General features: G+C 43.0%; 1 protein-coding gene across 1 annotated transcript in view; it reads left to right on the top strand.

The window, feature by feature from the left end:
- The window catches only part of LOC115392908 (ryanodine receptor 2-like), a 274,406-nt gene that overhangs the window by 67,703 nt on the left and 180,473 nt on the right, over positions 1–26,230 (top strand). The window contains 8 exon segments of the mRNA XM_030097575.1: positions 4,714–4,833; positions 5,544–5,648; positions 13,779–13,853; positions 13,988–14,066; positions 17,380–17,492; positions 19,223–19,322; positions 20,736–20,832; positions 23,320–23,394. Coding sequence (XP_029953435.1) covers positions 4,714–4,833; positions 5,544–5,648; positions 13,779–13,853; positions 13,988–14,066; positions 17,380–17,492; positions 19,223–19,322; positions 20,736–20,832; positions 23,320–23,394 — 764 coding nt within the window.

Here is a 26,230-nt window from a genome sequence, read left to right as displayed (position 1 = left end):
CTAAGGAAAAGCGATCGTTCACAGCATTGAAAAGGTCCTAAATTGTTGGCAGTACAAAATTATAATTATTTATTTACATTATGTATATTTATGTATATTGTCTATGTACTTTCCACATTTCACACACATTCTTGTTTTAAAAGACAGTTTATTTAACAAGTTGGTGACTGAAGACAGCAGCCACAGTAATGCCAGGCTGCTGTTGTCACGTGTTTCAGAATTTAGCTGATTGTTGTTTTTTTTTTTTTTTGACTCTACTGAGTGAAGCAGTGGACAATGCAGTAGTATGTGTCTGCAGAGCCGGAGGCAGCACTTTCAGGACCGCTCTGTGAGGACCGCGCTGCGCCCCCTATCGAGCCACAGTTGAATGACCGGAGACCGCACTGTGAGGACCCCTCTTTAGCGCCCCCTATCGAGCTATAGTTGAAAAACCTGAGACCTGCACCATCAGGACCGCACCGTCAGGAACACGCTTTATTAGCGTCCCGATTGAGACCAAGTTGAAGAACCGAACAGCACCGCGAGGACCGTTCTTTTTATGGACAGAGTCCCCTGCCACCTGCTTCAAAATGTACATGTAGTTCAAGACAGGAATCCTGATTTACTGTTTTAAGAATGATTTCACTGCAAATCAACCAACATTTCAAAAAGTTACTGTTGTGAAGGATGATTACTGAAAATATTTGCACTATTTAAAATGTTTAAGGAGCAACGTACAAATTCATGTACTGTTTATAATAAATGGTTTACTAAGCCAAATACTTATTGGTTCTTATCAAGACATTTTACCTGGTCAGTTGATGCTCACCTGCCAGTGGAAGCATTAATTTCCATGATGAATGAGATGTGAGTACATATACTGTTGATTGTTTTACTAGTTTAACGTGACAACACAAAGAAACGTTTGTTTAGAACTTTTTATTCTTTGATGTTTATGACGTGTGGCACAGCTTTTAACTTCCTAAACTGCAAGAAACAAGTCTTAGCTTGAGCTCAACTTACAGTCTAACTACCAGTGTTATAACAGCATTTGTACAACCAACACTTTGTTTGTTTGCTGATTTGTCTAACAGCATAGCCATATTTTAGTAGCTTTCGCTCCAAATGATGGCGATGAACTCCCGCCAGCATCTTCATTAACACTTCATTAGATGATATAAACATGCCCAAAGGTCTCTGACAATTACATTATGCTGTGGTAACCTTTGATGCAAATGAATACTATGAATAATATATAATACTGTATAAATACTTTATTTCAAGACATTTTTATCTATGCTTGCATTTTTTTTTTGTCTTTTACTGTATCACAGTAGAGAAAACAGATATATTAATTTAGCTGCATAAATGTTAGTGGTGCTCCTGTTGCGCTTAACATTTACTTCATAGTTAATCGTTATGTTATTCTGTTGAGGCATTTTGTATTTTTAGCACTCAGTGTTGATGTAGGATTATTCTTCACCGTTTATTGTACGTGTCAAGTTATAGCTTCATACACAATAAATCCAGTAAAGTACAGTGTTGATGTTGTCAGGTTCTAGGATTAGGCCCAATTCATGTGTAGTTGTGCTTGTAAAAGGATCTAAAAATGTTCATTTCTCTTATTTTGAAGATCCACACAGCAATTCAACAAGGGCCATCCCTGCCTGCTGAACAGGTGCAGCTCTTGTGAATACTGTCCATTCTGCAGCTCCACATTGTTTCAGCCAACAACGTTGAGTAAAGTCAAAGCCCATTTAGACAGCCATTTTAAAAGAGCTGTTGTCCGTGAAGGTGAGGTCTTCAAACTATTTCTAATGAAATACTGGTTACTGGTATAAAAAATGTAAAAGTTATCACCCATGAATGAATACTAACAATTTAGTCAGGTGGCACTCACTTTTTGACATGAAATGTTTAAAATTAAAAATACATTTTGCCTTAGTAAAAAGGCGAAATATGTCCACTTTATTGGATATGTCCATGCTATACTTATTTATGTTTATGTCTTTCTCTGCATCCCTCAGAATGTAAGGTCACAGATTTTGCAGCAGGAGTCGGCGTGGCAGTAATTCAGTTTTGTTTATAAATGTGTATAAAAATAAAATATAAATGTGTCTCCAGAGTTTTCCTTGTTGAGCACCTCTTTTCAGCTTTTTAAGCTACCTTGTTTGAAATGTAGAGATATAATTCCATTAACATTTTAGCTGATAATAACACAGGTATATGATTTCCATAATTTCTTCTAATGGCAGTCTTAGAAACCAAGTAATCAATACAAGCAATATTTTGGTTGGAATAACCTATAATTGTATCTTTTTTTGTTCAAATAACGTTTGTAAATTACATATATATCTTACATGTTCTATGTTATAGCTATCTTACTGTTATCAAAATCATGGTCCTGACGGAGCGGTCTTCCATGCTTCCACTGGCAGGTGAGCATCAACTCAGCAGGTAAAACGTCTTGAGAAGAACCAATAAGCTTAATAAACCTTTTATTATAAACAGTACATGGATTTGTACTTTGCTCCTTAAACATTTCACATTGTACAAATATTTTCAGTATTCATCCTTTACAACAGTAACCTTTTGTTGAATGAAACAATCGTTCACAAGTTCAACAGTAACTTTTTGAAATGTTGGTTGATTTGCAGTGAAATCATTATTAAAACAGTAAATCAGGATACCTGTCTTGAACTACATGTACATTTTGAAGCAGGTGGCAGGGGACTCTGTCCATAAAAAGAATGGTCCTCGCGGTGCTGTTCGTTTCTTCAACTTGGTCTCAATCGGGACGCTAATAAAGCGTGTTCCTGACGGTGCAGGCGGGGCCGGTCCGTCCTGCAGGCGAAACAATTCATTGCCTGGGGCGTCACATACTGGGGTGTTAGAGGGAGGGAGATGCTCTATTATCTGGATGTCAGAGGAGGAAGATGCTCTATAATCTGGATACTAGAGGAGGAAGATGCTCTATAATCTGGATGTTAGAGTGAGGAAGATGCTCTATAATCTGATGTTAGAGGGAGGAAGATGCTCCATAACCTGGATGTTAGAGGAGGAAGATGTTCTATAATCTGATGTTAGGGGAGGAAGGTCCTCCATAATCTGATGTTAGCGGGAGGAAGATGATCTATAATCTGGATACTAGAGGAGGAAGATGCTCTATAATCTGAATGTCAGAGGAGGAAGATGCTCTATAATCTGGATACTAGAGGAGGAAGATGCTCTATAATCTGGATGTTAGAGGGAGGAAGATGCTCTACAATCTGGATACTAGAGGAGGAAGAAGCTCTACAATCTGGATGTTAGAGGGAGGAAGATGCTCCATAACCTGGATGTTAGAGGAGGAAGATGTTCTATAATCTGATGTTAGAGGAGGAAGATGTTCTATAATCTGATGTTAGAGGAGGAAGATGCTCTATAATCTGATGTTAGAGGAGGAAGATGCTCTATAATCTGGATACTAGAGGAGGAAGAAGCTCTATAATCTGGATACTAGAGGAGGAAGAAGCTCTATAATCTGGATGTTAGAGGGAGGAAGATGCTCTATAATCTGGATACTAGAGGAGGAAGATGCTCTATAATCTGAATGTCAGAGGAGGAAGATGCTCTATAATCTGGATACTAGAGGAGGAAGATGCTCTATAATCTGGATGTTAGAGGGAGGAAGATGCTCTACAATCTGGATACTAGAGGAGGAAGAAGCTCTACAATCTGGATGTTAGAGGGAGGAAGATGCTCCATAACCTGGATGTTAGAGGAGGAAGATGTTCTATAATCTGATGTTAGAGGAGGAAGATGTTCTATAATCTGATGTTAGAGGAGGAAGATGCTCTATAATCTGATGTTAGAGGAGGAAGATGCTCTATAATCTGGATACTAGAGGAGGAAGAAGCTCTATAATCTGGATACTAGAGGAGGAAGAAGCTCTATAATCTGGATGTTAGAGGGAGGAAGATGCTCTATAATCTGGATACTAGAGGAGGAAGAAGCTCTACAATCTGGATGTTAGAGGGAGGAAGATGCTCCATAACCTGGATGTTAGAGGAGGAAGATGCTCTATAATCTGATGTTAGAGGAGGAAGATGCTCTATAATCTGATGTTAGAGGAGGAAGATGCTCTATACAAATGTATTTTTTCCCTTTGTCCTTAGGTAAATTTTAGTTTACTGTTTATGACTGAAGTTTCAATTTGAAGACTTGTTCGTTTTAAAAAAAGTGTAATAAAAAGGTATCTTTCACTGTTTCACCTAACATAATGAATCATTGTGATTCATAATCATAATTACAATATCGACAAATATAATTTGGATTATCATTTTTGGCTATAATCGTGCAGCCCTACCTCATCCATACTCATCTTTTCATGCCAGTGCCCTGGTTCCACAACACCTGATGCAAAGTTGTTAACCTGGGCGATGTTACACACACACACACACACACACACACACACACACACACACACACAAAATAAGTGCTGCAACTGATTTAATCTGAACTAAATCCTCTGATTTTACCTCACATATGAAGCACTGATGAACTGAGTAAAATGCTAATTTTAGAGGTTCCTTATAACTGTACAATAAATCAATAAATCACACCCTGTGTTCATTTGAAAATATCCTTGCATTTGAATAAAACTAACTTTAGCTTCAAGAAATGAGCTGTCAGCTACTGTTTGTCCTGTGATCATCATTAATGAGTGTCCTGTGTATGATTTTGTGTGTGCAGGATGATGAGGTGGTCCTCCAGTGCTCAGCTACAGTCTACAAGGAGCAACAGAAACTCTGTCTGGCTGCTGAAGGCTTTGGAAACCGACTCTGCTTCCTGGAGTCCATCTCCAACTCCAAGGTAGCAAGCACAGGTGTTTCAGACATGGAAAGACTTTCTGAGTGGAAAATATCCTGAAAGCAAAGCTGAAGGAGTCATCAAACATATCCACGGTCTGTTTTCATACTCACATAGTTTGATGTTGTGCAATAGACTTAGTATGCTTAGTTTATTGAACAACAATAAACTGGGCACAAATCACATTTTTGCCTTTATATTACTATTGCAACAACACATCATCAGTAGGGTAAAACTAACCTGTCTCACGACGATCTATTCCCAGCTCACGTTCCCTATTAGTGGGTGAACAATCCAACGCTTGGTGAATTCTGCTTCACAATGATAGGAAGAGCCGACATCCAAGGATTTATAAATTAAAAAAAAATTGACGCACCAGAAATGTAAACTGGTTTCATTTTACATGTGGCCTGGATTACAGTTGATTATCAGCAAACACAAAGAAGAAGGTAAAAAATGAATAAACAAAAAAGACAAAAAAACACAATAAAGTCAAATTAAACACCAAATATATATGAAAAAGATGTCTACAGGGAGTTTGTTCCAAATATCCAGAGAATTAAAATCTGAACAAAAATTCTGCATCTGGTTCTGACTGTGGGAAACAGGTTTAATCCAGGCAAGCTGAGAGTTATGATCGATCAAACATCCCTGAAGGAGAGGTTTTTCTGAAAATAAATAAATAAATAAAATGATCTGCTTGGTTGTTCCAGAATGTTCCTCCGGATCTGTCCATCTGCACTTTTGTCCTGGAGCAGTCGCTGTCGGTACGAGCCCTCCAAGAGATGCTGGCCAACACAGAGGACAAGGCTGAGGGGGTGAGTGGACGCACAAACCCATGTCTGTGGGAGGAGGATGCTCTATAACAACACTTGGCAACTGGCGGCCCAAACAACAACATCTGGCTCATCAGATGATTTTGAGAATGTGAGGCACCTGCTTCTTGGCGGCAGTAACTCTGTTCATTAACCTGTCAGCATCAGCTCCTCCTAAACCGCCTTCATTACCTGTGAAACACATGAAACCCTCTGATTCAGAGAACAACCTGCGCTGTGCAACTCCTGCTTTCAGGGACACCTCCTAAAAGTATCCTGCTGATAGACACCACCGGTGTCTCAGTCAGCTGTTAGCTTAGCTGTTAGCTTAGCTGTTAGCTTAGCTGTTAGCTTAGCTGTTAGCCACCGGCAAACTAGCTGGCTTTGAATGATTCTTTCATGCTAATAAGTAATAAGCTAAATAAGTCTATAAAAAAATAAATCAAAAATAGTCAGCAAAATTAAAGAGATGGTGGCTTCTGAAAAAGTTCTGGGAAGTTTGTGTTTTGAAAAAGTTTAATTGTATTTTTTGTTCAAAATTGATTCCAGATGATCAGAACTAGGATCACAATATTGTGAAAAGCCGCCTGGGCATGGCGACTTGCCAACATTCAGAGATTTAATGGCTGCTCTGACTTTAGGTCGGCTTCAGTCTGCTTCTGAGTTCACCCTTCTGTGACAACATTCCTGTGACTGATTAATCTGTTTGGTCTAAACAACTCAAAAAGTGATCTGACATGCTTTTTGTCCACAAATACACAAGTACTATCATACTGCTGCTCAGCTAACAGCAGTGGTCACAGTAACTGTCAGAGGCCCTATTCGCACAGGACTGGACTGACCTGTGGACCTCTGATAATGTGTGAATTCCCCCTGACCTCTGTGTTTCTTTCAGTACATTTAAACAGGACAAGAGATCTGTGTTTTACTGGAATTTACAGACATTACACCAAGACATGATCACAGCTGGACCTGTCCATTCTGGTCAAAATATTGTTGTGTTATATTTTGGTGATATAGAATTGTTGGATCTGCAGGTCCATTGCCTCCTTTTTGTCGTGAGCATGAGTGATATTTCCTTTTCAGATGTGTCATTTCTAAAAGTTGCATTTCACGATACATTCTAGTCAAAATATAGTTGTACGAGGGGGTACCCAAAAATTCCCGGAATTTGGTCAGAAAACAATAATAATAATGAGTTCCGACTTCTGGCTGTCAGATGTGCTGCAGGTAAGCCTCATGCACATCTGTGAGAAAGCTGAGCTCCCAGAGTGACACTGACGCCTGTCAGGCGCTATTTATAGCAACAGAGTGCAGAGGAGGTCTGCGATTTTTTCCAAAATGGCGACATTGACTGTGAAGCCAGAGCAGCACGTAAACATTAAATTCTGCTTTTTGCTGGAAAAACAGCAGCAGAAACACTCAGCTTGTTGCAGCAAGCCTACAAGGATGCTGCTCTGGGGAAGACTCAGGTCCATGAGTGGTCCGGGGGTCTGAGAAGGGCCAGATGTCGGCGCGTCAGGTCCGCTCAGCGTGAAAACAATGCTGAGCTGCTTCTTGGCTGTCCAGGGTCTCGTCCACAGCGAGTCTGTCCCTCCAGGTCAGACTGTAAACCAGGACTACTACAGGAAGTCCTCAGACGCTCCGTGAGGATGTGAGGAGGAAGCAGAGCGTCGTGGCGGAGTGGAGCCGGTTGATCCACCACCACAGAGCGCCAGCGGACACGGCGCTGCGCCTCACGCAGTTTCTGGAGAAGAATGAGATGAATCTCCTCTCCCATCGCCTGATTCTCCAGATGAAGCCTCCAGTGACTTTTTCTTGTTCCCCAGGTTGAATAAAGAGCTGAAGGGACAGCGGTTTGCAGATGTGGAGGAGGTGACAGAAAAATCACAGCCGGCAAAAAATGGCACAATTACGCACGAGTCTGACGACGCATTGGTGAAGTGGGAGACACGGCTGGAGCGCTGCATTAATGCGGATGGAGATTATTTTGAAGGCGACGGTGGTGTTTTATTTTGAAATGTCAGAAATAAAAAGTTACAATCAAATTCCGGGAATTTTTGGGTACCCCCTCGTATTATCAATCAATCAATCAATCAATTTATTTTTGTATAGCCCAGTATCACAACAACAGTTGCCTCAGAGGGCTTCAAGATGTTACATTTGTCGGTAAAAGTAAAAACAGTGAATAAGCATAATGGTAATATGTCAATATTTACAGTAACGAGACAGAACGAAGCAACCACCGCCTTAGACCCTCACATCCGGCAAGAAAAAACTCCAAAAACCCAGTGGGAAAAGAAGAAATCTTGGGGAGAACCACAGTATGGAGGGATCCCTCTCCCAGGGACGGACAGCTTTGGCAACAGCTAGCATGAGACAATAAGAAGTAAAGCCTAGGACAATGTTGAGGACAGTTCGTTGGACGGTCCAGCACAAGAACCACGGATCCCAGCAGTAGAACCGAAGCCAGTCCACGGGCAGGACCGACAGGGGTGTCCTCCCGGTCCGGACGGAGCTTGTTCATAGGCCTTCGTAATAGTGGAGTCAGCAACTGAAACTGGAGAAGACTCCCCCTCGAAGGGGGGGACAGCAGGTGAAAAGCAATGAACGGACTAAAGGGAATAACATTCAGACATTAGAGGACAGGGCTCAGTGCACCGTACTTCCCACAGCATTCTAGCTCCTGGGGCAGCTTTGTGGATACTTAACTGTTTAAACTAGTATTTAGTTAGTATAGTTTAGTTTAGTTTAAATTAGTTTGGTTTAGTTTAATTTTGTTTAGTGTAATTTGGTTTGGTTTAGTTTAATTTAATTTAGTTTAGTTTAGTTTAGTTTAGTTTAGTTTAGTTTAGTTTAGTTTAGTTTGGTTTACTGTAGTTTGGTTTACTGTAGTTTGGTTTGGTTTACTTTAGTTTGGTTTGTTTTAGTTTAGTTTAGTTTAGTTTAGTTTAGTTTAGTTTAGTTTGGTTTAGTTTAGTTTAGTTTAGTTTAGTTTAGTTTAGTTTAGTTTAGAATCCCTAGCTGACCTGATCATAGGCTGCATCGAAGAGAAACGTCTTGAGCCTAACCTTAAATGTGGAGACTGTGTCTGCCTCTTTGACACCACTTGGAAGCTGGTTCCATAAAAATGGTGCCTGATAGCTAAAGGCTCTTCCACCTAGTGTCCATTTAGAGACTCTAGGAGTCACCAGTAACCCTGCATTTTGAGAGCGAAGTGCTCTGATTGGTTGATAAGGCGTTAAAGCATCTTGGAGATAGGTTGGAGCCATCCCATTTAGGATTTTGTAAGTGAGGAGAAGGATTTTAAATCTAACTCTAAACTCGACTGGAAGCCAGTGAAGAGATTTTAGAACGGGAGTAATGTGTTCACGTCTTCTAGTTCCAGTTAATAATCTGGCGGCTGCATTTTGAACCAACTGAAAGTTTTTTAATACACTTTTTGGGCAGGCTGCGAGAAGGGAGTTGCAGTAGTCCAATCTTGCAGAAACAAATGCATGGATGAGTTTTTCTGCATCGCTTCTAGGTAGAATGTTTCTTATTTTAGCTATGTTGCGCAAGTGGAAATATGCTGTTTTACAAGCCAGGTTGATGTGTGCTTTAAATGAGATATCCTGATCAAATAAGACCCCGAGGTTCCTCACAGTAGAGGAGGAGGATACACTGACGTTATCTAAGGTAATAATCTGTTTGGATAGACACTCTCTCAGTTTATGGGGGCCTAGTATAATGACCTCTGTTTTGCCAGGATTCAGACGGAGATAGTTCGTAGTCATCCAGGTTTTAATTTCTCTGATACAGTCACTGAGTCTGTCTATTTGATTAGTTTGATCAGGTTTCATAGATAAATACAGTTGTGTGTCATCTGCATAGCAATGAAAATTGATATCGTGACTTCTAATTATGTTCCCTAAAGGAAGCATATATAACAGAAATAAAATTGGCCCGAGCACGGACCCTTGAGGAACCCCATAACTGACCTGGGAGCACGGTGAGGACTGTTGGTTAACGTGAACAAATTGGTACCTATTAGATAAATAGGATTTGAACCAGCAGAGGGCTTTTCCTCTGATGCCAACCTCACATTCTAACCTCTGCAGGAGAATATTGTGGTCGATTGTATCAAAAGCTGCACTGAGGTCTAGGAGAACCAGGATTGAGACTAGACCTGCGTCAGCCGCCAATAGCAAGTCATTAGTGACTTTAACTAACGCAGTCTCAGTGCTGTGATAAGCTCTATATCCTGACTGAAATTTCTCAAATAAACTATTGTCCTGTAGGTGGCGGTAAAGCTGTTTAACCACAACTTTTTCCAGGACTTTTGAAATAAAAGGCAGATTTGATATCGGTCTGTAGTTAGCTAGAATATCAGGATCGAGATTAGGTTTTTTCAGCAGTGGTTTGATTACTGCGAATTTAAATGACTGTGGCACATAGCCATTTTCTAGAGAGGTATTTATTATAGTTATGATCGTATTTAAGATAACTGGAAGGATATCTTTGAAAAGCTTAGTTGGAATTGGATCTAGGAGACAGGTTGAGGTTTTAGAAGACATTACAATTGAAGTAATCTCAGCCCCATTTACTAATGAGAAACTATCTAGTATTTCAGGTATTTCAGGTGGAGGCAGTGGCTGGATTCCCTGAGCTTGATCTGAGGAAAGCGCTTCACTGATTTTACCTCTAATGGTTATGATTTTATCATTAAAGAATTTAAGAAAGTCATGGCAGTTTAAAGATTCTGGGATTACTGGTTCCACTACAGTATGACTGGTTGTCAGTCTGGCTACAGTGTTGAATAGAAACCGAGGGTTATTTTGTTTATTTCTATTAAACGAGAGTAATATAATGTCTTGGCTTTAAAAAGAATTTGTTTATAGCTTAGCAAGCTACATTTCCAGGCCTTCAGAGATTGTTCTGATTTAGATTTACGCCACAGTCTTTCTAATTGCCGAGTTTTTTGTTTGAGAACACGGGTTCAGAATTAAACCATGGAGCAACGCGCCTGGGTCGATTGGTTTTCAGCTGCAACGGGGCCACTACGTCAAGGGCAGATTTTAGTGAGTGCATAGCACTGTCAACAAACTGATCACTATTATCACCACTGGTCAATAAGCTCATTTCTGTGAGTTCACAAGATAATGCAGCAAATGCAGGCTGGATCAATTCTTTGTACCGAGCCACAGATTTTTCAGATAATGTCCGTATCAGCTGAATTTTATCTTTTTGAGCACAGTAGTCTTCAATCAAAACCTGAAAAGTAATTAAAAAATGGTCTGAGAGTATGGGGTTCTGAGGGAGAACATTTAGATCACTGACTTCTATCCCATATGTTAAGACCAGATCCAGGGTGTGCTTGTGACTATGAGTGGATTCATCAACATTTTGAGTGAAACCGATACTATCTAATACTGCAATAAACGCATTACTCAAACTGTCACCAGAATCATCCACATGGATGTTAAAGTCACCTATTATAAGGATCTTGTTATGAGTCAATACTATATTGCTTAACAACTCTGAGAACTCAGTTAAAAAGTCAGAGTAAGGACCAGGAGGTCGATACACAATAATTAATAGCACAGCTTTTTGATTCTTCCAATTTGGACAAGTAAGCGTTAGTATTAAGCTTTCAAAAGAGTTGAATTTAACATTAGTTTTGGGTTTAAGAAGAAGACTGGAGTGGGAAATCACTGCCACACCTCCACCTCGACCTGTTGATCTAGCTGTTTGGAAATTAACATAGGTTGGAGGGGTACATTCATTGAGCCTCACATAATCATCTTGCTGGAGCCAAGTTTCTGTTAGAGCAAGGAGATCAATGTTATTGTCACCGATAAGGTCATTAACTAACAGAGATTTAGTGGAGATTGCTCTAATGTTTAGTAGACCACATTTTATGTATTTCCTACTGGAAAAGTTATTTTGTCTTGTACAGATGTTAAGCTTTTTACCCATTGACTTTTTTTTAATGCTTTGAGCACTTTGGACAGACTCAGTCTCTGTTAGCCTAGGTAAACCTCCATGCTTGACTTGTAAAAATCCGGGAGCAGGATTAGTGACGAGATCAACAAGATCAACAGAGGAGTGTTCTACACGACTGCTCTGCACCCGGGGCTCATAGCTGGATTGTCAATTTAGAGTTCGAAGCCGATCAGCCATATTGTGAGCTAAAAGGGCTGCACCATCCAAAGTTGGGTGGATGCCGTCCCTGCGGATGAGCCCAGGCTTTCCCCAGAAGGTGCGCCAGTTGTTTAGAAAAATAACTCCGTTTTCCTCACTCCATCTAGACAACCAGCGATTGAATGATGAAAGTCGGCTATACATTTCATCATTGACCAAATTGGGCAGGGGACCAGAGAATATTACGGCATCAGACATCGACTTAGCCAATTCACACACCGAGGCTACTTGTAATTTGAGCACCTCTGATTGTCTCCGCCGGGCATCATTACCGCCTGCGTGAATCACGACTCGACGGAATCTCCTACCTTCCTGTTTTAAAAGCCTAAGGTTCCCCTCGATGTCCCCCACTCTGGCCCCCGGGTAACACCTAACCTTCACCGCTGGCAGCTTCACGTCTCTAACTATAGAGCTGCCAATCACCAGCGTGTCCAGTTCAGCCGGCGTGTCGTCGCTGAGGGGAGAGAACCTATTGCAGACGTGAAGCGGTTCTTGGAGTGCTACGTGGCGGTGCTTAGCACTAGCCTTCCTCCGGACTGTCACAAACCGGTCCTGGTCTTGTCCCGGCTGCTCGGGACACGCTGCGGGGCTAGGCTTGCTAACACTCCTCTCACTGCGGGAACGGGCTGCGAGCCCTGCCGCTACCTCGCTATAGCTAGCACTGCCCTGCCCCTCACATCTGCGCAGCTGCTCCTCTAACTCGGTTACCCTGGCCTCCAGCGCTGTCAATACACTGCACTTTACACAAATACCCCTATCGTCAAGGGAGGCAGGGTTCTGACTCAACATACGGCACACTGAGCAGGAAAGAAAAGAAGACAGAGGGGAGGACGCCATAGCGGTCCCGGCGGACCAAGCTAGTTAGCACGCTAAGCTAGTTAGCACGCCGGTGGCGCTAACGGCGGAGAAGAAATGTAATTCACGAGAGATCGCTTGGTCAATCGGGGGCGAAGTAACCCCGGGGGCGTAAATAACCCCGATTTTTGATTGCTTCGTGAATTAACAGTAATAGCAAGAGAGAGACAGCAAGCACTTCAGTCGCTCGCAGGCTTCAGCAAGCTTCACCAACACGGAAAACACTCACCGGAGTGACGTCAGACGCTCAGGCTGCGCAGAATCCAATTCTTATGAAACAGACATGGTGAAATACTATTTATTTTCTCTGTTTTTTCATGAACGACTTGTTGCGCTGCCACAGCCCACCTTTTCTGTTTCTCTGAGCTGCAGCACATTTATGGTGGATGATTTATGGAAGAGGAACATAAATGGCTTGTACTTGGAGGACCACTGCCTAAGTGACTTGATTATATGCATATGAACGCATGGATTACTTATTGATTAAAGGTGCTGTAGGCAGGATTCCGCATCTCCGCCATCTTGCTTAGGTTTACCTAAGCAAGATGGCGATTTGACCCATCTAAGATGGCGATTTCAAACCCAGCACAGCCAATCCTGTCATGTTTTCTCTGACATCACGGGCTCATGCAAGTTAAGCCCCTCCCACAAGAAGGTGCGACGAACGTCCCTCGACCAATCACGGTTAGAGCCTCAGGGGCTCCTCTGATTGGTCAAAGATACCTGGAGCTGTCGAGATTCCTTTTCAGCTCAGAACAGAGACAGATGGAAACGCTGCGCCCTCGCGGTGCAATTATGCTACACTCCTAAAGGATTATCAATGGATACTCTAACATTTAATCCAAAGAAAACACAGAAAAATTAGCATTGACTAGCAAAATTCTGCCTACAGCACCTTTAAATAATTAAGCAATCACTGCTGCTTATTCATGGGATCCATCTGAGTATGCCTTAAAATAATTAATTTCAACCGCAGCCTCCAGGCTACTTCACACTTGCAGTTTTTGACCATTCCAGGTGAAAGATAAACAATCATGAAATGTTGACGATGTCTTCTCTGCTTCCTCTACCTCCATCCCATGGACGGTCTCTCAGGCAGCTCAGGGCGGAGGCCATCGCACACTCCTGTATGGACACGCTGTGTTACTGCGACACTCCTACAGTGGAATGGTCAGTAAACACTGAAAGTAAAATGTTTCTATTGTCTCAGATTTGTAGTATGAGCCCATCGTGAAGGTTAAAAGACTTTCCCAGATAATGTGCTATACTGAGCGTAAGTTGTGCTGTTTTCTTTCTTTCTGCAGTACCTGTGCTGCCTCTCCACCTCTCGATCATCTACTGACAAATTGGCCTTTGACGTGGGACTGCAAGAGGACACCACAGGTACACTGTCAAGACCCTGTCTCCTCCTTCTGTTACCCCTTGACTTCCCTGTGTCTTCAGCCCCACCTGTTGTCTGTCTGTCAGCTTTCCCAGATGTTTCTGATTATGCTATCCCTGCCTTGGTCCCTCCTCCCTCTGTTCATCCCTGTCTATCTGATGCCAGATAAAACATTTCCTTGTTTCTTCCCTGCTTTGAAAATGTCAAATGAAATGAAAATGTGCCTCCATCTTCTTTTGGGTCATTGACAATACAGTCTGGCCAGAAGTGGGCCCAGCAGACTTGGATCCTTTTCGCACTGCACTAGCAATCCAGGGTCATTGACTTGCTGACCATGAAGTTAGACTGTCTACTCCGCTGCAAGAGATGCAGGGTATGGTGGAACATCACCACACCCCCCTCAACGCCATGGGGAGTCAAGTCAACCGGTTACAGGGACAGGCAGCCATTTCCCTCACTGCTACTCACCTCCGGAGATGCCGTCACCTCTGGTTCTTTTAAGTGAGCCCCTCAGCTCGCTCCACAGCCCACCACCAGGGGACTTCTGTGCATTTTTTACACAATGTGAGCTTCACTTCGGCTTCAAGCGGAATAATCCAGACTGAACACGCCTGTGTGATCTCCCACCTGATCAGCCCAGCTGAAGGCTGAGACTTGGCGAAGTGGCCTCACTGTTCGGTCATTTGAAAGAGACCATTCTGGACATCTTCCAAGGCTCTCACTCAGGTTTTCCAAACTTTCTTAGGAGGCTGGTGAACCTACATTGAAGGACCAGGTGAGTGCTCAGCTATGCTATAGAATTCCATACTGGGTTTCACCATTCCATGGCGAAAACCCAGGAAACACCCCTCAGAGTCCACCGCATCAGCTTCACCAGTGGCACAGGAGCTCATGCTACTGAGACGCACCCGACTAACCTCACAACAATGGGAAAGGGAAACTGTGGGAATTACTCTGTCTGCAGCGCGACCAGCTGGACCATTATGCCCATCTGCTCCCTGAGGTCAGGAGATCCTATGGACGAGGAACACCAGACTCCCCCTCTCCTCTCGGCCCATGCCCTCTGTCACGGTGTCGTCCTCTTCTATGTCTCTCAGACAGGCAGTACTGATAGACTCCAGGGCCATGCTTCTCGTCTCAACCTGGAACTCATCAACCTTGAAAGATTCCACCGGGCCATGGTCCTCAGTGGACAGCTCCTCCCAGGTGACTCACCAATTTGAGCTCACATTTCCAGATGGACATGCGGAGTTGCAAAGCTTCCTCATTGCCACCTCAGCTGCTAAAGCCGTCATTCTGGGCCGTGGCATGCTTATGACTACACCACTTTACCGTGTCTTTGGGGCCTCCCCCTATTGGGGGGAAGACTTTAACCCCGGTCTCCCCCAGAAAACCAGGCCACTTACGACTATATCAGCTAGTCACTGGCCGCTCGAACCACTTGACCATCCTTTTTGCCTCTAGGGGCGGGGTTCTTCTCTGTGCAGAAGGACAAGGTGCTCTGTACCTGCATCGACTGCTGAGGACTGAACGAGATTACGGTAAAAAACAATTACCCTCTTTCACTCAATTCATCAGCATTTGAATCCTACAGGGTGCCAAGGCTTTCACTAAACTGGATGTCTGGAACGCCTATGACCTGAGGTATGAGTGGAATGCTACGTTCAATAACACCATGGGCCACTATGACAGTATATCTGTACAGTACGTACAGTATATCTGGTCATGCCTCATTCACCTGTTGTCTTTCAAAACCTAGTGAAGGAGGTGACATGACATGCTTAACATCAATGTCTTTGTATACGTAGATGACATCCTGACAAAGGTTATAAGCATTAATGATAATTAAAGCAAAAAAGTAGAAAAAAATCCTTTTTCGTTAACTGAAATAAAAATACAAACTAAACTTCGTTTTCAAAATAGTGATAACTAACTGAAATTTAAATCGAGCCCTTAGAAAACTGACTAAAAGTAAGCTTACTTGTAAAGGAAATTCTTTAGTTTTGATTTTTGTGAAATAACAGCAGATTACAGCATATCACATGATGTGTCTGTGTGTGTCTGTGTCTGTTTCCGTCCCTACGACTGCAGAAAGGCGAGTGTGTACAGCTGCACCATGGCAGTGAGAGTCCGTTGAAAGCACCAGTGTCCTATTCGGGATTACTTTGAGTGACTGAGTGTCAAATGCAAGTGCCTTGTTGTGGAAGTGGTGAAATATGTGACTCATTTCTGGAAGGTAAAAGCCATACGAATATCAAAGTCAATTTTAAAATTTGTAATAAGGCGACCAAAGTAGCTTTCTTTGGAGTGGTGAGGGAGAACGGCTCCCCTCTTTCCTCAAACACAATGTAGCTCCCAGACAGGCAACATCATACCTTGATGTCTTGAAATCAGTGTTGTTGACTTTAAATTACTCTGTACTTTCTCATGTCATTTTTAAAGTATTATCCTTGAACAATCATCCACATTACAAAACAACAAAAACTAATTAAAAACAAGAACCAAGCAGCATGGAAAAACTAAACTAAATCAACCAGCAACCATACATAAACTTATTTAAACCAAACTAAAAAACATGAAGTCTAAACAAAATAAAATCTAATGAAAAATTCAAAACTATTATTGCCTTGAGCCTGATCTTCTCCCCGAACTCACCTCACACCTACACCATAACCGGTAAGTTCTGAGCAGGCTTCTTGACCAACAGCTCTTCATCAAAGCCGAGAAGTGCGTCATGTTGTTTCATGCTGCTGGTCTTCATCTCGGGCTACGCTGTAGGCGAGGGTTGGGTGGAGATGGACTCCAAGAAGGTCAGTGCTGTGAAGGAGTCGGCCTCTTCAACCAGCGTAAAGGAACGGCAGTGCTTCCTTCGTTTTGACAACTGTCACCTTTTTCTTGTGAATTCACCGTTGCACCCCTCCACCCTCTCTCGCCTGGTCTCAGGGTGCTTCTCCTGGTCTCCACAAGTCAGGGTAGTCTTCCAGAAACTCTTCACGTCGGCTCTGGTCCTGGTGGTCCCTGAGCTCCAGGCTACTGTGGAGGTCAACGCCTCTAACCTGTCCTGTCTCGGTGTCGCCCAGGTGGCAATTGAGTTCGTCCCTGTGCCTTCCTGTCTGTCTGTCTGTCTTTTCATATTGTTTTTTTAAAATGTCTGATTTTCCTCAGAAGACAGGTCTGAATACTGCTGCTTCTGTTCTTCTTCATTCTGTGTGTGTGTGTGTGTGTGTGTGTGTGTGTGTGTGTGTGTGTGTGTGTGTGTGCGTGAGCGTGTGTGTGTGCGTGTGCGTGTGCGTGTGTGCGTGCGTGCACCTGTAGGCGAGGCATGCTGGTGGACCATTCATCCAGCTTCCAAGCAGCGTTCTGAGGGAGAGAAGGTCAGAGTGGGAGATGATCTGATCCTGGTCAGCGTCTCTTCAGAGAGATACCTGGTGAGGAAACATCTGTTCTCCTGGTTTCCACCATGTTCTTTTGGGGGTTTTTTTTGTCCTTTTGAGTAATTTTGCTTACACACACACACACACACACACACACACACACACACACACACACACACACACACACACACACACACACGATGAAGCAATCAGAGAAGTTCTGGAGGAACTCTCTCGGGTTCAGTGCCGGTCAGCAGATCCATGTGGACCTGGGGACCCCAACGGACCCCAAACCTGGGATCCGTTTCATGAAACATGAAAGTCTGAGATTTCAGTTTCACAAAGGGAGCAACTGGACCCAGAGAAGGAGGAGTAACTAACCTGTTTAACAGTTAGTTAGTTACTTAGTTACAGAGGTAACTTAACCTGTCAGTCAGGCTCTGCAGTAACAGACTCTCTGGAACTGAACCTGGTCCGGAGCAGGTTTTTCCCTCAAAACCTAAAGTTTCTCTATGACTCCAACCACTTTCAGCCGCACAGAGTTTCATTTCCTCATTCATTCATTCATTCATTCATTCATTCATTCATTCATTCATTCATTCATTCAGTTGGAGAGTTTAGTGGAGCAGATTTCTGCTGTCTGTCATTTAAAATCAGTCAGTCTTTGTACATTGGAGTCCATAGGTGGAGACTTTTTTCACTATCATGTCTGTTGTTTTGATAAAAATCCGTTTAGCAGTAAATTGAATATTGGTCAGGAGACATGCCACGCAATATATATTCAAGCTGTCAAAAGATTAGTTGTTGTAATTAATCACAGCATTTCCATGGTTAGTGATTGATCACATTTTGCATGTTCAAAATTGTATTATTTTGCATTTCAAGACAGATTTAAGCCCATATTGTAAAAGGGAATCAATGAACACAAAGAAAGAATTTCCTTTTTGACCTTTTGATCGGGAAACAAGTATCTTATTTCCTATTATGTGTTTATAGGGGTGTGACGGGATCTTGTGCTACGAGACACCATGACGGTATTTCTGGTTTTAATGAAACGCTGTCTCGCTGGCTCAGGGCAGTTCACGTCGTTTTTCCTGACTCCCAGCTGGAAGCCTCGGCCTTGACTCCACCTTCAGAAACAAAAGCTTTGGAACATCTGAAGTGCCTCAGTCTGCGTGTGCGTCCTCATCAGTCCTGACAAGTTTAGGTTATAATGCTGGGGATTCATATTTAGGCTGCAAGTGTGGTTTTACAGTGCATCGAACTTTAGTTTACCAACACGTTCAGTCATTCATATGTGTAGTTTTATGAAATGAATCTGCTCTCCGCTTGTTTCTGTTTTGAAAAGGAGCAGTCAGGCTGGGAAGAGGCTTGATTGAATCTTTGCAGCAGGCTTGGATTGATAATCTGTTTGATTGGTTGCTTTAAAACTGCACTACCTAATTATCTGGATTTGAACTGTAAACCACGCCCCCTTCTTCACGCCACATCACACTGTATGACAGTAAAGTCAAATTTACTTTAACACTAGAAAAAAAATGGATTACCACAGCTTTAACTGAAGATAAACTGAGCTTCTTTCATGGCGCCGTGTTTGGATCTGCTCATTTTATTATGACTGCTGAGAACACAGCGCGTCTGAAGCCACCAGACCATGACCCACAGTCGCTGTGGACTTGAGTGTGTGTGTGTGTGTGTGTGTGTGTGTGTGTGTGTGTGTGTGTGTGTGTGTGTGTGTGTGTGTGCGCGTGCTCCAGTGTGACATCAGTGTGTTGTCTCTGCAGCATCTGTCCTACGGAAATGGCAGCCTCCACGTGGACGCAGCCTTCCAGCAGACTCTGTGGAGTGTGGCTCCCATCTGTTCTGGCAGTGAAGTTGCTCAAGGTACGCCTGTGCACGTTTCCGTGCTCTGTCTGGGACTTCCTGTTGCTTTTTAAGCACTCATTGTGGTTATATGTAACATACCTTTAGGTGTGTTTAGGATCTGCCATAATGCTGACATGAATGCTACATAAGTTGGTACTTAGATTACTAACGCCGTGGTCCTCCTCATGTGAGTCACTAACACTGTATTTGCTCATGATTAAGAAGCGCTCTTGGTCTCATGTTTGGTCATCCAGTCAGACTGGAACAACTGTAAAGACCTGGTTACACTTTGCATTGCGAAAACCAAATTATCCTTGGAAACTTGGATTTTACGCACCCAGCTGCAGTTGGAACATAACGTGAACACCAAATAGATTATGAATAAAAACAGTTTGTTTTGAAGACAGCGATCAAAACCTTAATTTGAAAAAGGTTTTTCTCTTTATAATCCAGCACCATCAACATGTCCTTCAATGAAAATGAAGGTGAAAATAATGAAGCGCTGAGGTAGGAGAACGCCCTACATGGAATCAGAAACACTTGTGATTGTTGGTGAACAGCTTATTGCTGCATCAAAGGAGTTCAAACTAACCTTGCAACAGAGGAACCAGGCTCATGGAAATGCAGTTTTGAAGTGCAGCTGGTAGTAATAATGGTTATTTGCATGTGCATGTCCATTTAAGTATTTATTTACTTATTTCATGAACACAGGACACCTGTTAAAGTCCCTGGAACCTGCAAACTACAATGTAAATAACAAAAATATATCTATTTGTCAACTTTAAGCTCCAGGGGGCCTCATGTGTAAAACACTGGATCCATACTGAAAGTGTCTGTGTGCCCACAAATAATGTGATCAGTAAAAGTGTATGTTCTTTTGCTTTATAAAAGATCGTTCGCCTGGAAGGTTGTGCAGGTCGATTCACCTCATATCCCACCCTACACACACACACACACACACACACACACACACACACACACACACGCTTTCTACCACGAATGGTGAATACAGAGGACCTCAGCAAAATCTCTGCATCTCAATAAACGTACGGACATTGATTTTTCTCATTCTTGGCAGTGATTTGTTGGTTAATCAGGTTGTCTTGGCCGAGTTCGTACAACAAACCAGGAATTTGACTGTCAGTTATCTTAGTTTGGATTTCGGAGTTGAACGCTTCAGTTCTTTGCGACACCCCGATCCAGATGAGTCCTCCTCAGTGTTTCCACAGATCTGGACAGTTGGTTTCAGGAGTGTTAAAATGTGCCATAACAGCACTTGATCTGTGCTGCCGTCCTCCCACGGACGGATCAGCTTCAGAAATAGCACAGTGTAGGCACATCACTGTTTGAGCTGCTTTCAGCTCTCTTCTCTGAGCAGGACTCCAGCTGAGCTTCCCTCTCTCCATCCCTCCCCTCACCTGTGGTCCTCAGGTTTCCTGATCGGAGGAGACGTTCTGCGACTCCTTCACGGTCACATGGACGAATGTCTCACTGTCCCATCGGGGGAACATGGGGACGAGCAGAGGAGGTAAGAGAGACATTCCTCTGAGGGTCCACTCCAGCCAACACTTTGTCTCTGGCTGAAATGTAGGAATCCCGGGTTCCTTTGTTTTGTTTGTAAGAGCGGTGGTGTACCTCAAGAGTCCATTCTGGACCTCTCTCACTCTGTCCTTTTTACACAAATCTGTTCCATTAACTGTAATGCATGAACAAAGTGTATTGTTTCCAGTGTTGGGAATAACGGTGTTAGAATAAACGGCGTTAGTAACGGCGTTATTTTTTTCAGTAACGAATAATCTAATGAGTTACTTTTCCCATCGTTGCAACGCCGTTAGCGTTACTAAGAATATGAAGTGGCGCGTTACTACTGACTGAATGAAGCGCGAGTGTCCGCTGCTGCCGCACACATCAGCTGCAGGAGAGAGCAGGGAGGAGGGGGGGGGAGGGGAATGGCGAGGGGGGGGGTGATGAAGACGCGATGATGATTGGTTGGTGGGCGGGCATGCCCTGCCCACGTGTTTCACTCGCTGCACGCGCTGACCAGTAAACACAACAAGACAGAGACAATGGCGTGGAGCTCGAGCCCAGGACATAGAAAGGTAGCGTTCTGAAACTGGAAGTCTCACTGGAGACTTTATCCACGTCTGCCACATGCTAGCATGACACTGCTGCTGCTGCTGCTGCTGCTGCTGCTGCTGCTGCTGACCCGACCCCGAGGCCAAACGCAGCAGGAGGGAGACGAGCCGCTCAGTGAAAACAAGCAGCCAGCAGGCGGCCAGAGCCGAGCTGAACACTGACTGCAGGTCCTCTGGAACACAGCAGGCTGAATGTACAGTTACACAGATTTCACTACTTAATGGCCTGAAGTTTACATTTGTGTTTTCTTAACAGGCTGCAGTTTAGTTCAAATAAATACTAAATGTTCTAAAATACTGTATAAAGTGTTTTTATTCTTCAATCAGTTGATATAAACATCTTTGATGTTATAGATGTTATAGAATGTGGTAATGTGTAGAACATGAAAAATAACGTCAGTTACTTTGCTGAAAAAAATAATTACTTTTTCAATGAGGTAACTGAGTTACTAACTCAATTACTTTTTGGGAGAAGTAATTGCCCAACACTGATTGTTTCTCATGTGCTCATGCAATTTTCATCAAAATATTAGTTTCTACAGTTGCAAATGAGATTTTGCACAAAACTTTACAAAAGTGCTAATTTGTTCCAATTTGAAAAACTATTCAATATTTTTAATATAGTGTTAAAGATGTTAAAGGTGTTATTGAATTTATTGTTCTCTTCTGCTCTTTCCTCTTTCTTTCTTTGTAAATGTTCATACTGTTATAAATATGAGGACTTCCTGCTTTTCAGAATGTTTATATTTATTTATATATTTTTTCTATCCTGCTGCTGTTTGTTTTTTCCCTTTACCTGAAGAGTGAACAAAAGCTGCAGTTCAATTCTTTGTCATTAACAAACTCACCCATTAAAGCTGATTCTGATGTGTTTATGTTGACTCTTGTTAAATTTGGTGTCATAGGCCTTCAGATGTTCCCACAAAAGCCTCACCCGGGTGCACTCATGGGAAGTAAGGTGTGATATGAGTGAATTTATGAGAGGGTTATGTAGAAGTATCATGTTCGTTGGGAAAACAAACACCTGTTGAAGTGCCAGCAGCTGTGAATGTGTCACACATGTTATTTGTTATGGCCTCCGCAATCATTTGGAAGAAACAGAAAGGGATGAAGCCACCCTCCAGGGTCAGACGTCTGATGAGTGTTCACAGGTTGAACGGATTTAAGAAGGACAGAATGACTGTTCCTTATCTTGTTCTGTTGGTTCGGGCTCTGCCAGTCACTCTGCTTCGTCCCCTGGCGTGTCTTTCTGTCCAGGTCCTGATCCTCATGGTTCCATGCTCTGAGCTGCAGCATCCCTTCCTCTTGTGTTTTGCTCCCGGTGTTCCTCCTGGCGTGAACGGAGACTCTCAGTAGTTCATGTCTCTTGTTAAGCAGCAGCACGTCCAGTGTCCTTCCTAGTTTGTGGGAATCTTTTGTGAATTTGCATCATAGTTATTGAAGACGGCGCTTCGTTTCTAACCTGATCTATGCGTGGTTCCTTCACCCAGGCTTCCTGACAGAACCTTCCCAGTTCAGTCTGAACATTTTCGCTGCGTGTACGTGGATCTGTCTTTCGGGGATGCCAGTGTCTCTGAATTCATTTTGAAGTCACCTGAGCAGTCAGTTTTTCTGACTGTCCTCTGCTGTGAGCTGTCCTTCACCCCTCAGTGCACATTCAGTTTCAGCTTCTCGTCCAGGAGACAGCAGAGTGACTGCCACCGCCCACTGAGACAGGCACAGGAAATAACCTTCACTCCCAAAAAAGAAATGTCTGCTGGGCTTCCTGAGTCTTCCACAGCTTGGCACACCAATGTCAACCAAACACAACCAAATGTGTTGTTCAGAAGTTCAGTGTGCACGTGGTAACCATGCTGTCTGTAACCCTCTGTTGACCCCAGGACAGTGCACTACGAGGGGGGAGCTGTGTCGAGCCATGCCAGATCTCTGTGGAGGCTGGAGACGCTGCGAGTTGTGTGAGTATAAACAAGATGCATCCTGAAAAAGAGAGGTTTGAATTCTTAGAGATGTATTGTAACATAGTTTGAGGAGCTTAACAGTAAAATCAGTCTTTTATCAAAACCTGAAAGTGTTTTCATCAATTTAATTTAGAAATGTAAGGAAGTATGAGTTCTTCTGTTTAAAGAAATAATAAAAAAAAGGTCTCAGAAAAGCTCATGGTGTTGAGCAGGAGTCTGTTTCACAAAGCAGAGTCAACAAACTGAACCGTGAGTTGATCTACGCTGATTTGAGTTGGTTTGTCACTTGGAGTTAAGCGTGTGCTCTATAACTTTCAAGGACCTATATCATGCAAAATCCGCTTTTTTAAGGTTTTCAGCATGCCACAAAGTTGATTTCCCTTTCAAACCACCCCCAAAATGTTATTTGCCTTCATCCACGCATGTCTGAGTAATCTCTTCAGTCTGCTGCTCTCTACAGCAGCCCCTCCCTTCGGGAGCTTGTTTGAAACTCTTCAAACCTAAGTACGTCTCAAAGCTGAACTCCTCCCACCACTCTTCTCCCACCCCACCCCCGCAACAGCCAACTCTCCTCCAGCAGCAGCTGATTCCCATTTCCCACTGAGCCCCCCCCCCCATTTTTCACCAGCAGAGGTTGCAACTTGATTTCACCATGATGTAAATGTCTTAATGTCTCAGAACATCTTTCCAAATGATTAAATTCAGTTAACCTATATTTAGCTAACTGCTAAATTTAGTCTACATTTAGTTCAATTCCCAAGGCAATGCATCACATTGATCTAGACTGGTTGCTTGATTCTCAGTCTAATGGCATAATTGTCCAGTTTAATTGTCAGCATCGTTTCATTTTATCAGTCATCACAGGATCAAAATCAGTGAAGAACATACTGCAATACCATAAACACCGAGAGGAGGGTGACCACGAGGGTGAGGAGGGTGACCAGGAGCAGAGATAGGCCGAAATGTTTTTTTTTTTTTTTCAGGGCCGATACCGAATGTCGGTCGTCAAGGAGGCCGATAACCGATATTTACAGTCAAGATTTCTTTGCAATAAAGGTGCAAATATTGGTGTCACATTTTTAATAGGACAAACAGAGCCATACAGTGGCTATGCCAGTTACTATAATTAAACTGGGAAACATTTCACTTACTACATACAAATCATAAATGCTAAGCATTATGTATAGTGACTAGTCACTATACAGCTCTGAGGAAAACCCTCTCGGGCTTCCGTAGTGACTTCTTGTTTGCATTTTGTAGGTTAAAAGCAGAGTTTTCAGAGTTTTTCTATTGTTGTTTGTCTTTTTCTTAGTAAGAGAAATATATGCCAGTGAGTATTGAAATAATTATTCTTTGTGTTTTGTATTTAGTAAATGAAATGTTTCTCAGCTCCATTTCTTCCAGCAAGCAAGTACTCTTGTGCTAACTGTTAGCATGTCAATGGTTTTCCCATACAAGTTAGCATTAAGCTAGCAGGACTTTTTTCACAATGCTTGTTGTGATTGACTGAGTTTTACTGCGTCTCGTCCATGTAGAAAGCAGGATTCAGGCTTTACATGATTAATCTGGCAGTCAGGAGACAGAGTTTGTTTCACGGTCAAAGTGTCTTCGCTCCTCTCCTCTATGCACACGTAGCCATGGCTCTGCAGGCCCTGTGCTGATTGGCTGTTAGCCCTGCTGGCTCAAAGTATAACCAATCAGGTGGTGCTGTGGGCGGGACGACGCTGGAGGCAGAGTAGACTCCAGGCAGAGAGATGGCTGTACCTGAGCTAAGCCAATCCCGTTTCATGTTGATCTCTTATTGGTCGTCGGATTGAATAAAGGCCAATGCTGATATGCGTCAAAACGATCGCTCGATCCCGAATCAGGAGAGTGACGAGTGAAGAAGTGAACTTCAGTTTTATATACGGCACTGGCGGCTACATAAACTTTTCCTTTATTTCTTTCTTTGTTTGTGTTTCTATGACAGTATGTTGAACTGTGATGGATGGAAGCTGTTGAGAAGGATCTCTGCATTTTGGAGGCTCTGACTGTTTACATGGCAAAGAAATGTAGCTTTGAAGCACGAGTGAACATTTTTAGGAGAGATATGGGGTTTTGCATGTGAACTATGGTGTTGACCTGACTGTAAGACTGTTTTGCCAAAAGATCTCAGAGTTTTGAAAATCTAATTTCTGTTTCAAGAAATGAGCCAAACCAATGGAGAAAAACATGAAATGTGCTCACATGGCACATCTGAACATGCTGTTAGAAAGTAGTGTAACACGCTGCAGCTGCAAAAAAGAGACGGAACAATGCTGCTCAGTCAGTGCGTCAGTAATGCACGGGACAATTTTTTAAATGAATAAACTCAGTGACCGGAACTAATCTCTGTCCATGGAACACATCTGGTCTGTGATGGTGGGACTGTTGAGCAGACAGTGAAGCCCACTTTGGAAGTGTGTCTCCTGCAAATCTGGACACAAAAGTACTCTGGGTGCACAGCTGCAAGACAGCATTTTCCCTGAATGTTTCACTTCGTCTCTTCACTGTTTTACACATCCAACTCATCCAACTATCAGAGCCTGATCAGAGCCTGATGACAGGTGACACCTGGTTACTCCAGGTGAGACCTGGTTAGACCTGGTTAGACCTGGACAGGTCAAAAGACAGAAAGTCAATTAGTCATACTCTCAAGTGGTTTCCCAACCAGTGAATCTTAAACCAGTTTTTGGACCACACCCACAGATGCTGAGAAATCATGTCGACTCTTGTTAACCACTCCACCCCAGCCTGTTTAGTTGTTCTCAAATTATTGGAAAGCTTTTCTCACATTTATTTCTTTACCTGGCAT

Source organism: Salarias fasciatus, chromosome 8 (genome assembly GCF_902148845.1).
Source record: "Salarias fasciatus chromosome 8, fSalaFa1.1, whole genome shotgun sequence".
Lineage (NCBI taxonomy): Eukaryota > Metazoa > Chordata > Actinopteri > Blenniiformes > Blenniidae > Salarias > Salarias fasciatus.
This window is presented reverse-complemented; position numbering and strand designations above follow the sequence as displayed.